Consider the following 18018-nt stretch of genomic DNA (forward strand, 5'->3'; position numbering starts at 1 on the left):
ACCTTTCATGCACTCTCTCCTCTCTCTGCCACCATAATAATATGTACACCTGAACACTGCCAGTTCCCACAGGGATCAGGTTTCAGCGGTGGCTAGCTAAGCACTTGTGGAAAGTCACTCCAAGCCCCCACCCACCCCCCTCCTCCGACTACACCTCCCCCACCCCCCTGCGCACCGCTCACACGCACAATCCTCCTTGCCTTTTCCCTCTTCAATTAAGTCAAGCAGAAGCAGGAAAAACCTGACGGCGCACGCACACGCACACACACACACACACACACACACACACACACACACACACACACACACACAATTCCTCCATAGACATGTAGACCGATGGTTCTCAAACTTTGTCATGTCAACGAATGCCCAAATTAATATATATTTGGCCACGGACCTCCACCAAAATAATAATTGTGGCCAGGTACCCCTTTACGCCCCATACGAGATTTGTGTTGTTCAAAAATATTTAAAAAGTGTCCATGTTTCTTGTTTGTCAAGATGATGATCTGGCAAGCTTCTGAGACGTCTTGTATAGTGAGTTAGTGACGTGTGGTGAGCTTGTAGATCGGCTATTTTCAAATAGCTGATGGGGTTAAAGTAGTCATAGTCATTTTGATAATATATGAACAAATGTTGCTGGGGACACCCTCCTCAAGGACCCCAGACCCCACTTTGAGAATCACTGATGTAAACAACCGGAGCCCTTTTTCCTGATGAGTTACTATAAACCCTATGAGCTTTCATGTAGCACGTTTTCCATTTTTCCCCCCACATCCTCAGGCAAATAGCATATGTATTTAAGAGGAATTGGCCTCTTGACAACTAGAACAACTCTACTATGACTTAAAAAAGTGGGTCACGTGCACATGTTTTGTGTTTGGGGCGGGGGGCTGCCTATAACTAACCACGCTGCCCGCTCCGTCTTACAGTAAGTATAGGTGCTATATGTGCTGAGAGCACAAACCAACAACAAAGGAATATGGGAGGGGAGGGGGGGCTGGCTAAATCCATACGACTCCCCCCCCCCCCCCACACACACACACACACACACACACACACACACACACACACACACACACACAACATCCCCTTGGGAATGGTGGTATGTGTCGACCCAGTTGAATGAAATATGTTAACAACACTGCAGTTCTGCGACAAAGCCGTGCAACATGCAATGCACGCGCCCGATTCCAAATTCCAAATCTAATTTCTTAAAACTTCCAAAATTCATCCTGAATATATATATATATATATAGTATACATATATCGGGGGGTTTTTTCTTCAAATTATCAGGGCTTCGGGTGAATTTTAAAATTGCTTATAGTTACACGTATCAAGTTTTAATATCGTATCTGTAGGATGGAAACCACATAATTATAAATTATAAAAATAGCAAAAGTACCAGGTCTACAAGCGCAAAAAGGATGCTTCGCGCCGCGTTTCAAGCTTGTGGATCTGCTCCTTTTGATGCTTTTGTGTGATGCTGTAGTGTGATCGGGTGCATGTGTTTGTTCTGACGTACTAAGAGTTGGACACCCTACCCCAAACCCTAACCTATAACCCTAACCCTACCCCAAACCCTAACCTATAACCCTAACCCTACCCCAAACCCTAACCTATAACCCTAACCCTACCCCAAACCCTAACCTATAACCCTAACCTCACAGGGAAACCACGGGTGATTTTTTTACCGGCTACGCATGTGTCGTAATGTCATAAACAATAAAGTTTTTTTACCAATCATTCAGCCACTGGAGTAGTTTGGTGGTGTTTACCTGCATAAACACGTTGCCCTCTCGCTGTATTTTGGTGTTTTCACTGTTTTAGTAGACAAGATGTTTTGGAGCTTTTATAATTTCGGTATGTAGACACAGGGCAAGGTTACATATTATGGCTTTGAATTAACAGTCACTTTCACTGTGTAGCAAGAGCAAAGAGAAGGTTGATGCTGAATGCCTCAAGATGCCATATAGACCATTAACACGGCGGCCATGTTGGCATTTTGCATTGAAAAATACATTGCATTTGGCTGCGGACTATATTAAAAAGCAAAAAATGTTCGCTTTAAATATATGTATTCAAATATTTATGATCTTTCAAAAATAGAAAATCTACCAGCTCATAGCGTTGCGTGCTATGAGCTGCTATTTTTTAATATATATAAAGTACAGTATAACGCATAGTAGGCCTACATTATTTATTTTGAGTATTGGTACCGGTCATTGTCAGTCATCCATTTGTATAATATCATTTATCGGTCATATCTGTTTTGTTCAGAAACCCTAATTTAGATTAATATGTTCCAATACGAAAAATGGAATTAAATCGTCAAATCCCAAATGATTTGCGAGATGACTTATCTTCAAGTAGAAAATGTCACAATGTCAACAGTCCTGTTTGCACTGCAGATAAAGGCTTTTGAACAGAGAACATAATGTTGGACATGCTGGCGGATCGTATCCTCTGCAGGGCTTTGGAAAAAACAAACAGTAAAAAGACCCTCAGGACACCGTAGTGGCAAAGACCCTCAGGACAGCGTAGTGGCAAAGAGAGACCCTCAGGACGCCGTAGTGGCAACGAGCGCCGGCACGCCACCCGCAGTCCTCCACTTACGCTGTATTATCCCATGAAGGCCGCGGATGAGACGGATCTGCTAAGCTAGACAGCCTCGGCAGCAGCACTCTTCAAAGGACTACAACCCTCGCCTTCTCCTTCGCCTAGTGAATAAAACATGAGACGTGTGTGCAGCACGGCGCAGGGTGGGATGTGTGTGTGTGTGTGTGTGTGTGTGTGTGTGTGGGGGGTACAGAGGCTGGTTGCTTTAACTGATTAAAACCGGGAAAGCATCCGCGTCATTTTCGATTTTAGCCATTATATATATATATATATATATATATATACACTCAAAAATAGCAGATTTTTCTTATGTCGATTTTTTTTAATTATTTTTTTAACAAATCTCTTCCGGGGGTCCTTGGCAAAAGAAAGGTGGGATGGGGGGGTCCGCAGCCAAATATCTATCAATATTTCTGTGGCAACTACTGGTTTAGAAGGCATTTGTAGAATGGGCCTCAGGTCTTACTGAGTTAAGACGCCACTATTACAGATACAGCGGTGAGACACGAGTCTCTTTGATTTCTCGGCTGCACTGCATGGGTTTGCTGGAAAACTTGACCCAGTTGAATTCACGTGCGTTTTTCCTCTCCCGTTTTCTGCAAAACAATCACTAGTTTTTACCGTGGAATTCTTCTAAGAAATGACTTGTGAGAGAATGAATTCCCTTTGGGAGGCGAGGATAATGCAAGTCTCTCCAGACACAGAGATGTCCCAGATTCAATATTCCAGTTAGCTGCTGCTTCCCATGTCCATGTTTACTCAATCCGTTCTTCTTACCATAATTCATACTTCTTTCATCAATAACATTTAGGAAAATGATATCAGTAGTACCTGCATGGTGCTGCCCACAATGGAGACAGTAGTACCTGCATGGTGCTGCCTACAATGGAGACAGTAGTACCTGCATGGTGCTGCCTACAATGGAGACAGTAGTACCTGCATGGTGCTGCCTACAATGGAGACAGTAGTACCTGCATGGTGCTGCCCACAATGGAGACAGTAGTACCTGCATGGTGCTGCCTACAATGGAGACAGTAGTACCTGCATGGTGCTGCCTACAATGGAGACAGTAGTACCTGCATGGTGCTGCCTACAATGGAGACAGTAGTACCTGCATGGTGCTGCCTACAATGGAGACAGTAGTACCTGCATGGTGCTGCCCACAATGGAGACAGTAGTACCTGCATGGTGCTGCCCACAATGGAGACAGTAGTACCTGCATGGTGCTGCCCACAATGGAGACAGTAGTACCTGCATGGTGCTGCCCACAATGGAGACAGTAGTACCTGCATGGTGCTGCCTACAATGGAGACAGTAGTACCTGCATGGTGCTGCCCACAATGGAGACAGTAGTACCTGCATGGTGCTGCCCACAATGGAGACAGTAGTACCTGCATGGTGCTGCCCACAATGGAGACAGTAGTACCTGCATGGTGCTGCCCACAATGGAGACAGTAGTACCTGCATGGTGCTGCCTACAATGGAGACAGTAGTACCTGCATGGTGCTGCCTACAATGGAGACAGTAGTACCTGCATGGTGCTGCCCACAATGGAGACAGTAGTATCTGCATGGTGCTGCCTACAATGGAGACAGTAGTACCTGCATGGTGCTGCCCACAATGGAGACAGTAGTATCTGCATGGTGCTGCCTACAATGGAGACAGTAGTACCTGCATGGTGCTGCCCACAATGGAGACAGTAGTACCTGCATGGTGCTGCCTACAATGGAGACAGTAGTATCTGCATGGTGCTGCCCACAATGGAGACAGTAGTACCTGCATGGTGCTGCCCACAATGGAGATACTAACAATAGCTTAATTCCACGCGATGTGCGGCGCTCTTATTCACCGCGCCAAAATAGTTTTGAGGTTAATAGGCCTATAACATCAACTGGGACCCATTCTTTTCTCGCTGCAACACGCAGATAGAAAGAAAAGAAAACACAATTAGTGATTTCATTGTGACTTAAATGAACAGTGCAGGGATTTTACTGTGTACTGCTTTTAGGAAGGGATAAGGCTACACCGTCACCTACAGTGTTTCCCAACCGGAGGTCCGGGTGCCCTCAGAGGGTGCGTCAAAGATCACTTACACTCAGTTGTAAGAAGCAGTGGTGTAATTTACCTCAAGTACAATTTTGAGGCATTTTTACTTTACTTGAGTATTTCCAATTTCCAATACTTTTACTTCTACACTACACTACATCTCAGAGCCAAGATTTGTACTTCTACTCCACTACAAGTATTTTAAAACTTTAGTTACTAGTTACTTTGGAGATTTACATTTTGTTTCGAAAACATTAACCACTTCAGCCCAATATACATTTCGGCCATTTGAAAATAGCAGATCTACAAGCTCACAATGCATCGCGATGCGACGCACGTAGATCGGCTATTTTCAAAATATTTTGTACACATTTTGAACTTATGAAATGGGACATTCTGCAATATGAATACTTTTACTTTTAGTACTTTAAGTACATTTTGATGCCGATACTTTTACTTGAGTACATTTCTACATTGTAGTATTTATAGAGTACTTTTTCCACCACTGGTAAGAAGGGAGGGCTCCAAGGAAAGAATGTTGGGAAGCACTGGGCAACACAAACTTTTAGTTTTAACATCTACCATGACGTTCGAAACCCAACATATTACATAACATAACGTTCCTCTGTTTGTTTACTGTCGACAACCCTGTCATCTCACAGTCTCCTTAAATGGCTCCCAGCACACATAATGAGAGAACGGGGTTCTCCGTTAACGAGGATGATGTCGAGGAAGTCTAGGGATAATCGTCATTTATCGTTAATCGTGATACGAAAAACCCCAATAATAGTATCACAGAGATTTAAATTTATCGTGAAATTGTCCTACACTAGGATGAATTGTCATAATTGTCATAATCGTTTACATTCCATGTTCAAAAGTTCCATGTTCAAATGTTCTTACATAAAAAAGCAGAAATGGCATAAAGTGTGGCATTAATTGTTCCTCAACGTAGTGGAAATGTGCGTGCAAAGTTTCACAATTGGACCCCGTGTGCATGATTTGAGGCATTTTGTTCAAAACGGGCCACACCTGCAAACTTTAGATGTCAATCGTAGCCAATCAGGATGGAATATGAAAAATCTAACAGATCTGTGTTGATCACATGACTATAGAGATAGTGTATACCGATTTGTATAATGTATGGATAAAATGTGTTTTGCAAAGTGAGTGACAAAATTAATTTAATGTTGTTTAAACTAATTTAATGAAATCAAATAGGACTTTTCTGTTTGGATGCATGGGCTGTCAAGGCCAGAAAGTAGTTTTTACGTGCTTACGTCACGGCTAAAATACTGAATGGGTGTATGTCTGTCCCTGTGTCCGAGCACGGACAGCTGAAACTCCTCGATAATACCACTGGATGGCACAGCATCTCTCTCTCACACACACACTCACACTCACACTCACACTCACACTCACACTCACACTCACACTCACACTCACACTCACACTCACACTCACACTCACACTCACACACACACACACACACACACACACACACACACACACACACACACACACACACCAGGAGGCCAGGAGGAGTAAAGTATAGTACAGTACGGAGTAGTATAGTACAGTACAGTACAATACGGAGTAGCACAGTACAGTACAATATGGAGTAGTACAGTACATGTCCGCATAGAGTTATACAGTGTCCCTCCGTTGGACTAAATCTGAGACTAAACCGTGAAAGTCTCATTTTATCGCTTTCCTTGCAACAACAAAGCTACTGGTCTCCCAAATCTGGCTGTGACAGGCCGTCTGCCCCACACTGAATAATAGTCTTTACTCTTTATTGTCTCCACAACACATCATATTTTCTTTGTCAGAACATTTATAATTCTACTCGAGTTGGAAGCATTAAGACCCATTTTAACCCCCAATGGCTCCTTTCTGAAAAATAACGTCATTGTAAAAAGATTCACACGTTTAGATATTGCTATTTACAATGAGAATAAGGATTCGGACAGGAGCTGGTGCCACTTGGACCCGAACGTAACGTAGGACTACAAAATGACGTCGGACATAAATACCGAATAGCTGCATATAGGAGTGGCTAGCACCACTCAAAAAGGCAAACAATGCAAAAGGAAGCAGCATGGCCAACTGTTTTCACTCGCCATGCTTTTAATGCTACTGTCTGTCTGGGCTTTAATGCAATGTTTGATGTATAGCCCTTTGATGTTGATAAAGGAATTACCGGTATGTGAAGCATGCCAAAGGACGCGAGTTTGTGGAGCTAAGTCATCTTTAGAAGATTTGCCACAACCACAAAAGGTTAAACCCCAGTTCATTGTATTTCTACGATAGGCAATTTTCACTATGCTTTGTAAGATAAAACATGCATGGATGATGGATTCATTTGGAATTTGTTCTTTAACTCAATGCCATGGACGACTTGTGATTTTTCTTCTTTCTTTTGTTGTGGGTGTGTATGCATTTTCATATCAGCGAACAGCACCATCTTCTCTGGCACCGTGTTACTGGGTGGGCCCCCCTGAGGGCACCGTGCTACTGGGTGGGCCCCCCTGAGGGCACCGTGCTACTGGGTGGGCCCCCCAGGGCACCGTGTTACTGGGTGGGCCCCCCTGAGGGCACCGTGCTACTGGGTGGGCCCCCCTGAGGGCACCGTGCTACTGGGTGGGCCCCCCTGAGGGCACCGTGCTACTGGGTGGGCCCCCCTGAGGGCACCGTGCTACTGGGTGGGCCCCCCAGGGCACCGTGCTACTGGGTGGGCCCCCCCTGAGGGCACCGTGCTACTGGGTGGGCCCCCCAGGGCACCGTGCTACTGGGTGGGCCCCCCAGGGCACCGTGCTACTGGGTGGCCCCCCTGAGGGCACCGTGCTACTGGGTGGGCCCCCCTGAGGGCACCGTGCTACTGGGTGGGCCCCCCAGGGCACCGTGCTACTGGGTGGTCCCCCCTGAGGGCACCGTGCTACTGGGTGGGCCCCCCAGGGCACCGTGCTACTGGGTGGTCCCCCCTGAGGGCACCGTGCTACTGGGTGGGCCCCCCTGAGGGCACCGTGCTACTGGGTGGGCCCCCCAGGGCACCGTGCTACTGGGTGGTCCCCCCTGAGGGCACCGTGCTACTGGGTGGTCCCCCCTGAGGGCACCGTGCTACTGGGTGGGCCCCCCAGGGCACCGTGCTACTGGGTGGGCCCCCCAGAGCACCGTGCTACTGGGTGGTCCCCCCTGAGGGCACCGTGCTACTGGGTGGTCCCCCCTGAGGGCACCGTGCTACTGGGTGGGCCCCCCAGGGCACCGTGCTACTGGGTGGGCCCCCCAGGGCACCGTGCTACTGGGTGGGCCCCCCAGGGCACCGTGCTACTGGGTGGTCCCCCCTGAGGGCACCGTGCTACTGGGTGGGCCCCCCTGAGGGCACCGTGCTACTGGGTGGGCCCCCCAGGGCACCGTGCTACTGGGTGGGCCCCCCAGAGCACCGTGCTACTGGGTGGGCCCCCCAGAGCACCGTGCTACTGGGTGGGCCCCCCAGAGCACCGTGCTACTGGGTGGGCCCCCCAGAGCACCGTGCTACTGGCCCCTGACGGCCTGAGCAAATTGTTCCATATCTGAGCAGAGCAACACTGAGATCACATACTGTACCCTTCCAGCTTTGATTTGATTCAGCCACTTCTACCACGCACGGCCAAACGCTGAACAGAATCTCCCCCTATGCACACGCTCTGCACAGTGCACATGTGCCATGCACACACTGCAATGTGCGTGTGTACGCACGCAGGCGTGCACACGCACGTTCGACCCAACAATGAATCATTCCCTTACACCTAAACCCTGACTTCGAGCTAACCTTCAATTCTGCTCTTTTGATGCTTGGGAGGACATTTTGTCCTCATGTACTGTATGTAGAAAAACAAGGCCCGACACACACACACACACACACACACACACACACACACACACACACACACACACACACACACACACACACACACACACACACACACACACACACACACACACACACACACACACACACACACACACACACACACACACACACACACACACACACACACACACACACACACACACACACACACACACACACACACACACACACACATGCTATTTTGGAATAGCCAAAACTAAAATCTAAAATGACACGGATGATTACCTGTTTTTAATACCTGGCTATAAGACCGTGGGTGGTCCAAATAAGCCCAATTCATTATTTGATGATTAATAAATAGCCTATACAAAATTACAATTAAGCAGAAGCTACAACACCATATCCTGAGTGGCAATTTAACTCTGTGAGTGCATAAATAGACCCATAATAGGTCAATTAACCTCATTAACCCTGACCAAAATGTTGACAAATAGGCTTGAAAATGGCTATTTGTCGTACAACAAAGTACTTATAGGGCTCAAAGTGGTTAACACTCACAATTTCTCTGTGTAGTGTACTTTTGATGAGAACAGGGCTGCCCCAGCCAGGACCCACATTTCCCAGATCTGTCAGTGCAGCGAGCTTTAGGAAATAACAGAATCCTCCCATGTGCACGCAGGACCGTTAATCACCAAATGCATCCCTCCCCTACTGCGTTTTCAAGGCCTGTTTGACCCGGAGTAAACACAGCCAGGAAATGTATTCAATGGCTCTAAACATTTATATGGGGGCCTGGGCGCTTCAAACGGTTCCACGGGCCAAAGCGTCTTTCAAGAAGGTGCTTAGCGAGCCATTCGTTACGGCCGGTAGAATAGAGTATGACAACAATGTGTGGCATGCGACGAGCGGCACGGCAAAAAACGTTGATTGCCGACCCTCCGCGTGTCATTTGCATGCGGTACACGCAAAGGTGGTGGATGGATGCCACATCCTGGATCCGGATTAAACACATCTGCGGCTTGTAATACACTGCTACTATTCCCTTCTCTGAAATGATTCTCTGCTGAGGGATTAGGACTGAGACGTAGAATCAATAAATAGGTTTTAAACATTAAATAACCAATCTTGGGGTTGGTTTGGTGGCTCAAGCCTGTTAGCAAGCATGACCGTGTGCTCCTTGTGAAGTTGTGAGCGCTACGAGTTACCGGGTTCGAATCCGACCCCCGTATTATCTTGCAGCTTCCTCCTCTCTCTCTCTCTGCCCTTGGGATTCCCGTCTCTAGCTACGCTGACCTATCTGAAATTTAAAAAACGAATAAACTAAATAAATAGCCTGGCTATTAATAACCAAAAGCTTTGAGTCTGTGCATGGTTCTATAGAAAATCCTTCAGCTTCCGCTGTCGGCTCTTCCAGGTGCACCTAAAAATAACATCCTTTGTTAATCTGGAGTCAATGAGCAGTGAGTAGGCTACTTACAGTATAGAGCTGCTGCTGCTCACCTGGCCAACGCATCCGCACATTCCACACGGTGTGTGAATAGCAGTGGATAATGACACATACCAAGCTATTTCACTTCGCTCAAGACACGGTGAGGGGGGTGTGTGTGTGTGTGTGTGACATATTATTAACACTGACATGCCCAGCAGGACTCCCATTTCCTCCTCGCCTTTCTCTTGCTGTGCTCATCAGCTTTCCATTTTTTTCCATGTACAATGCTCCGCACCAGTCACATTAACTCCATTGGAAATGAAACCGCAGTGTTAATTTTGACAGAGCTAATTCTGATTTATTCTCAGTCGTAGTCTTTTGAATAACACACCATTAGTTTTAGTCCTATTTAGTCATCTGAAATTGTTTAGTCAAAATTCTAGTCTTAATGTTAATTTTGACAGAAAATCCTTATTTAGTCTTAGTCTTTTCAACACAGTAACACACCATTTAGTTTTAATCAAATTTGTATAAATAGTCATCTGAAATTGTTTAGTCTTAGTCGACTAAATATCAAATCTTTTAGTCTTAGTCAACAACATTAACACTGCACAGCAGCACATGGTCAGTGGATCTAAAGCCCTAACCACACCAAAGGGTCACCATGCAACTCCTTGGGTCAAAACGGTTGCAAGGAGGTAACGCTAAAACCGTCTCGACCCTTTGGTGTGGTTAGAGCTTAAGGCACGTTATCACTGGGCCTCGCTGCCATAGTCAAACCCTGAGTGTTCATTTAACTTAGAATGTAACCAAATGGACCCGTAAGGGTTCATTTGGGCACATGTTGTGCACTCACTCAGAGTTAAGATGTGAATCGGGGAAATAAGGAACAGATGGTATGAATGAACACTCAGGATTTGACAGTCTGTTCCTTAACTTCCTTCCAGTGGTGGAAAAAAGTAAAGTATCAATACTGCAATGTAGAGATACTCACAAGTCAGAGTCCGTAATTTGGTGTTCAAATATGCTTAGAGTACAAACGTAAAAGTACTCATTATGCAGAATGTCACATTTCAGAAGTTTTAAAATGTATACAAATCTTTTGAAAATAGCAGATCAACAACCACAGTGAGCTTGTAGATCTGATGTGAGATGTGTGATGTGAGATGTAGTGGTGTAGAAGTAAAAGTATTGAAAACTGGAAATACTCCAGTAAAGTAAAACCTACCTAAACATTGTAGTTAAGAACAGTAAGTACTTGAGTAAATAATGTACTTAGTTACTTTCCACTATTGGTTCCTTCACTCTGTTCTGCTACAGTGAAAGACCATGAACACAAAACAGAACGTTGCCTCACTACTAGAATCTACACAGCACGCAGTGGTGGTGGTGGTGAATAAACAGAAGATTGCCTCCCTACTAGAAGCTACACAGCTACCTGTGGTGGTGGTGAATAAACAGAACGTTGCTTCACTACTAGAAGCTACACAGCTATCAGTGGTGGTAGTGATTAAACAGAAAGTTGCCTTACTACTAGAAGCTACACAGCTACCAGTGGTGGTGGTGAATAAACAGAAAGTGTTGCTTCACTACTAGAAGGCTTCACGCTACACAGCTACCAGTGGTGGTGGTGGTGGTGAACAAACAAAGTTGTTTCACTACTACAAGCTACACAGCTACCAGTGGTGGTGGTGAATAAACAGAAAGTGTTGCTTCACTACTACACAGCTACCAGTGATGGTGGTGGTGAACATAGACATATAAACGCAGACACCCTTTCCAGCTCTGGAGCGTATGTGCTCAAGGGAGGGCAAAACTTTCCCGAGATTCCTTGCGAAGCACCGCGGAAGCATGCGCGTGCATCACAGAGCGCATGTTCGGGTGACGGGTTCTGTAAGTCCCGGAAAAGATGCAGCAGCCAATGAGGCATCTATTTTTTTTTATATCTATGGTGGTGAATGAACAGAAAGTTGCTTCACTACTAGAAATAGGTGAGGGGTTCTCAACCTTTTCAGGTGGTGACCCCCCCCCCCCCCCCCCCAAAAATAATCACATCGTGTGAACAGGGGACCCCCTCCCTGAAAAGGACTTGTCGGAGTTGGCATTACAATTTGTTTGACTCGGTTCCACAGATAAATATTGTGAAAATACAAGCTCATGGAAAGGCCCAAAAATGAACAAAGTGAACAACTCACATTGCACCATGCTTACATTATTTGACAATTTGGCCAATATTAGACCAGTTTTTATAGTATACAGTGTTGATTAATTTGTATACAGTAATGGGCTTTTTTGTATTATAAAAAGGTAATTAAAGGTCACTTGAATTGTCACTTCACTGTCATCTAATTGTATGGGACCCTGTCCAGTCCCTGGCACTAATTACTTTCAGGTGGGGGTCAGTGGTCAAATATATATGTGGGGGTTGGTTATTTTGAAAAGTTTGAGAACCACTGTCTTACAATTTACAATCACAGAACATGGATTACACTGCATCATGTTGACCAGTTATACCGTTATGATCCATGTTGCCTGTCACATCATGTTGACCAGTTATACCGTTATGAATCGATCCATGTTGCCTGTCACAACTTGTACCCAGTGCCTTTTTTTCTTTCAGTCTCATACTGTAAGTCTCATAGACTTTTGCTGGAAAGTCTACGAGGCCCAGACGATGTTTGTTTTTCCATTTAAAAGAAAGCTAAAGCAGAACCATGTGAGCTCTCACCCCTTTCTGGATGTTCTACTGAAACATTTCTTGGGACGTGTCCCATCGCCTGCAGTCTGGATGTCAAACTCCCCTGGTGCACATTCAAAGAAAACAACTAGATAAATCTTCACATCTCTTAACAGATGGCACACAGGAAGTGAGTGCTATCAGCGCTCCCAGGGACACCGGCCTTCCTCCATGGGTTATTCCGTCTCCCTCCTTGAGGGGCCGGGCACTTAACCCAGAATATATCCAAACCCATAGTTGGAACCTAGCTGCCTATACCACACTTCATCTAAATCGAATAATCAAGAAACCATTTTTTTGTTTTTTTAAAGGCCATTTGTTTTTAAATATTTCTTATATTAACAAATCAACACGAAAACATTCAAATAGTCTTCAACTATATTGAATTTGTGCAATCGAGGGAAAAGTTTTAAATAATCATGATATTTATTTGAAATCAAATCGCCCAGCCATATTATAACTTCACACTCACTTCTAAGCAGTCTTACAACCGGGATACAAACCCGTATCTCCTGTGTGGAAGACCACATTTCTACCTACTGTAGCTACCGCTCTTCCGAGATGGAACCCTCTGCTAGTGTACGAAAATATAGCCCCTATAAGCTTCAGGCAGGGCTACTTGTCCACCACCTCCCACCACTGCACATGAGCTAGTTATATTGGATTATGGATTACATTACACAATGGTTCTCAGATTGACTCCTGGGGAACCAGAGTATTTCTGATGTTCACTTTGGACATCTAGTCTGGGACTAAACCTGTGAATGTGATTAGCTAGCTGGTTGAGAGACAGCTAGTTGCCCAAATGAAAACTCTGCTGCTCTACTGTACATTGATATTGACAGGCAAACAATGCCTTTTCATATGTTTAACAATTGCCTATCAATAAAGCATGTGGCCCTAATAATATACAGTAGTACAATAAAAACTATGAAAAAGGAAAAATCACCACTTTTACTTTTCCACTTTTGTAACTCGGAGAGAGAGTACAAAAGAAATGTCACCAAATGGTGTTGGGTTACATTTGTAAACTGTCAGAGCTGAGTTTCACTGTTTAAATGGTGGAAAATGTCATGTTGTTTCAACATAACATATGATGTCCAATTATCAAGGGAGAGCTGAGTAAACACTCTACTCGTGTGTTGTTTACAGTATGAGAAACACATGACAGGTAACTGTCCTCCCTCGAGAGACAATGTTTTTCATGTCACACACACACACACACACACACACACACACACACACACACACACACACACACACACACACACACACACACACACACACACACACACACACACACACACACACACACACACACACACACACACACACACACACACACACACACACACACACACACACACACACACACACACACACACACACACACTGCATGAAATATCCAGTGCTTTAAAATGAGACAACAGGGTCTATTCAATGAGCTGAACAAGCTGTACAGTGTTCATGTGTTTGGGTTCTTTGAAGCCGCTGCACAGTAGCCATGTTGACGTGATTGTCAACCAAATGCAAAACATCTCAATGACCTGCATGACCCGGGGCCTTGGTTTTTGAAGGGGTTACTCCCCAGATTGATCGTTTTGAACCGAATGGATGCTTATGGGTCCGGAACTCTGAGAGTTGAATTAGCACAAAGGATTTTACAGTATCGTATCAAACTGGGGGTCCTTGGGGTCCTCAAAAGGCTGATGATAATCACTGGCCTACTGTATTTCAGTAGTCAATAACAACAAAACCTTGTCTTATCACCATCATCATTATCATCACATTCAACATGAAATACTCACAGCTATCCGCGTGTTGAGCTTCTGCTCGCCCTCAGAGGAACCTTGGCTCTTCAAGCTCTGCTCTCCGTTGGCCCCCCGGTTGTAATCAGGAGGTTGCTGGTTGGAAGCCGCCGCCCCCCGGCTGCCCTTGGCCTTCCTGCTCCCGGGCCCCTGGTGGACTATGTTGAGGAGGTGCAGAGTGCTCTCGTGCTCCCGGTCCGCGGTCTCCACCTGGCCCCGCTGGTAGCGGTTCTCGCAGGTGGAGTGGTGGCGCCTGCACAGCTCTATGCGGGCCCTGAGGCGCTCCACTATGGCGCTGTGCAGCTGCGGCACCGCAGAGGGGCCCCTGTTAGGGCCCCCGCCGCCAGGCATCGAACCCATGCCGAGTCCCCCCAACATCGGTATGAATCCCCCCGCAGTGGGCTGCTGCACGGGAGTGGCTTCTCCCATCAACACCACCGGTGGTCCCCGGTGAGAACTGATGATGACAATGATGCTGGTTGGTGGCCCCCGAGAAGTTTATGAAAAGGAACCGGCGTCCGCTGGACTGGAGGAGAGAGGGGCCCCAATGATGCGCTCATGGAAGGAGACTGGTGATCTAGGGGCCAGGCTGTGGTGGTCTAGGGGCCAAGGCTGTGAGTCCGTTGAAAGAACATTGGCTAAAATATGTGCTCGAATGTGTCGGCGCGTGTGATAGAAAGAAAAACAAAAATAAATGTTCACTTTATAAATACAAAACGTCCATTTGGTCCAGTAGCCTTATTAATGAATGCCTCCGAGACCCCACCTCCATTTGCTCGGAAATAAATTATATTCAATATGAATCTTTAGGTTCATTCAAAATCCTGTCACGCAGAACTTATCTTTCCACAAAAGGACTCGCGGTATACATCACTGGCGCATCGTCCACCTACTTTATCTTAATTAATAACGTGACACGCTTAGAAATCACATTAATCATAGCCTACAATTTAACAATCAAAAATAGTAGACTACTTACTACAAATCCAAACTACGCGAACCGCAAACAATAAGACATCCTGAAGAGGGTTCAAAAACCACCAAACTTCAACACTCACGACATGTTCTGCAATTATACTCGCTTTTCACTTTTGTCCCGCGTGTGATCCGTTCGAACCTGGGAGCAGAATTACACCACCAAGGCGTCCGAAACGCACGGAACCGTCGCGCCACGAACCGATCTGTGTGTGAGTATTCCATTGACAGTCATTTGTCCGAATGGTGCACCGAGCTGCTGCTGCTGCACACAGACTCTCATTGTATGAACATTCCTCTTCACAGCGGACATTACATAGCATGGCTTGTGACAGGGTCCGCATGCACCCTCTAGTGGCGTGAAGGGTGAGCTGCGTTGAAGAGCAGGCCCCAGCATGCCCTCTGCGTGTTCAATAAAGTGATAGTGATTATCAACCTTATCCCCAGTTTGATATGCATTATAGGCCACGGACTATTGGATAACTTTTTTTTTTACATCCCCCCTTCTCACTTCTTCCCTTTCTTTGTTTTCTTGGAAAAATTACGGGAACTATGCACAAAAACTAATTTCACCCACATTTTTACTTTGTGATGTGTGATAAACTGTGATGTGACAATGCTGAAAATAAATGTGAAAATAAATACATTTACAGTAGATTCTGATGATAACTTTATGGGAAGTTGTATATTATACAACGTAGTTTCGGGAGAAGAGGCCACCTTCCGCTCGACCTTAACCACTCCCCCCTCCTTATCAATCACTCTCAAAATAAAATAAATAAATAAATACACCAACACCTGTGCGCCAACATCTACCTGTTCTCACTACGTGATCCAGAACAACCCCTCCATCCACCCCTTCTACCTCCACCTCAATAATCACACTTGTCTCCTTCTCTTTCAGGAACCCGGGCAGTTCCGGAGCAGACGCCCGCTCTCCGAGCGCGCATACACGGCGTCCTCTTCCGAGACTACACCCCCATCCTGAGTCTCACCCATCCCGGGTTCCCCTCCTCCCCCCATTTCATCATTCAATTTACCAATAAATGGTTGAACTTGAGCGAAGGTGTGGTCTCTTACTAAGTGAATGAGACTTTATTGAGATTGTACAAATGGAACCAAATGTTGAATGGGTTATGTTGAATGGGTTATTACTTATTAGGTTATTATGGGTTATTAGTATTAGGCGGCGAAAAGGCTTTTTTCTATAGTGTCTGCTTATTAGTTCATCATTTACTGTAGGCTACCGCTGTGGGTTATGTGGCCGTGTGAAGGACTGCCGTTCAATGATAAACATATAGTGCAGGCCTACTGTGGTAGACCATGTGCTACTGAGAATTAGTGGTTAAAAAATATCAAAACGTGCATCCTTCTTGGTGACATTACTGTATATGGACAGAAGGAGGAGGGGTACTTGGACTGCTCCCAAACCAGTGCTTATCCACAAGCAATATTTTTTTTAATAAGAAAACTAAACACTGTGGAGCAGAGCTGTGTGCGGACTTCATCATTTTACAGGTCAGTTTCATGTCAGTAACACATCTGCACTTTGGCTACGAGTGTGTGCGGCCACTTTTTCGTCTTTTTAAGACTTCACATTCAGTATCATGTCAGTGTCATGCCCGAATCATGGTCAGTATCATGTCAGTATCATGGTCAGGTCAGTATCATGGTCAGACAGTATCATGTCATATATCATGGTCAGACTTAGTACCATGCCCGAATCATGGTCAGTATCATTTCAGTGGCTATAGGGCTGTGTCTGGACATCCCTGTGGCCGGGCCTGTACAAAGGGATGTAAGGCACTGTCACATCAGGCCCCTCTCACATCACTGTGTGACAGGTATGTCTAATGTCACAGGGCAGTTGTTTCAACCTGTCATGATGGAATGGTCCATCAGATGGACTGATGTTGTCTCTAACCAGGAGAGGGCAGCAAACATGCATTTACTGCACTGGTGGTAAACATTTGGTTCTTTCATATACAGTAGAGTATAAATATTAGCTTATTAGTTACTACTACAAATGTAAACAGGATGTTTCTTCTACAGTGTGTACTTTGTGAGATATCGGGATGAGATTCTGGAGCCAGCGGTGATCCCATATCTTCAGTATCTGGGACCTAACGCCATCCTCCAGGATGACAGCGCTGCCATCACTCGACCTCCAGAATTTGGGAGTAGAGAGGATGGAATGGCCTGCCGTGAGTCCAGACCTCAACCCAATTGAACACTTGTGGGATCAGCTGCTTGGGCATGCTGTACGTGCTAGAGTGACCAACAGATGTCGTTGGCTGACTTGCAACAAATCCTGATTGAGGAATGGGATTGCCATCCCACAGCAAAATGTGGCTATAGGTTGCATGGTGACCAGCATTAGGAGGAGATGCCAATCATGTTGTGGCTATGTATGGCACTTAGTGAAAGAATGACAAAAAGTTCAATAGGCCTATGTGTTTGTTTTTATTACTGTGGGAGAATGAATCATCCAGTCTGCTAAGCAACTCAAAACAAGGGCGAATAGCCTACCAACCATTTACCATTTTGGCA

General features: G+C 45.6%; 1 protein-coding gene across 1 annotated transcript in view; it reads right to left on the reverse strand.

The window, feature by feature from the left end:
• maml2 (mastermind like transcriptional coactivator 2) overlaps window positions 1-15707 on the reverse strand; it is a 71578-nt gene extending 55871 nt beyond the window's left edge. The window contains exon 1 of the mRNA XM_083774119.1: window positions 14494-15707. Within this exon, the coding sequence (XP_083630245.1) occupies window positions 14494-14922 (429 nt within the window). The 5' untranslated portion in view covers window positions 14923-15707. The remainder of the gene's footprint in view (window positions 1-14493) is intronic.
• Between the last annotated feature and the right edge of the window lie 2311 nt (window positions 15708-18018).

The sequence above is a fragment of the Protomyctophum parallelum genome (genome assembly GCF_964188405.1).
Source record: "Protomyctophum parallelum genome assembly, chromosome: 9".
Lineage (NCBI taxonomy): Eukaryota > Metazoa > Chordata > Actinopteri > Myctophiformes > Myctophidae > Protomyctophum > Protomyctophum parallelum.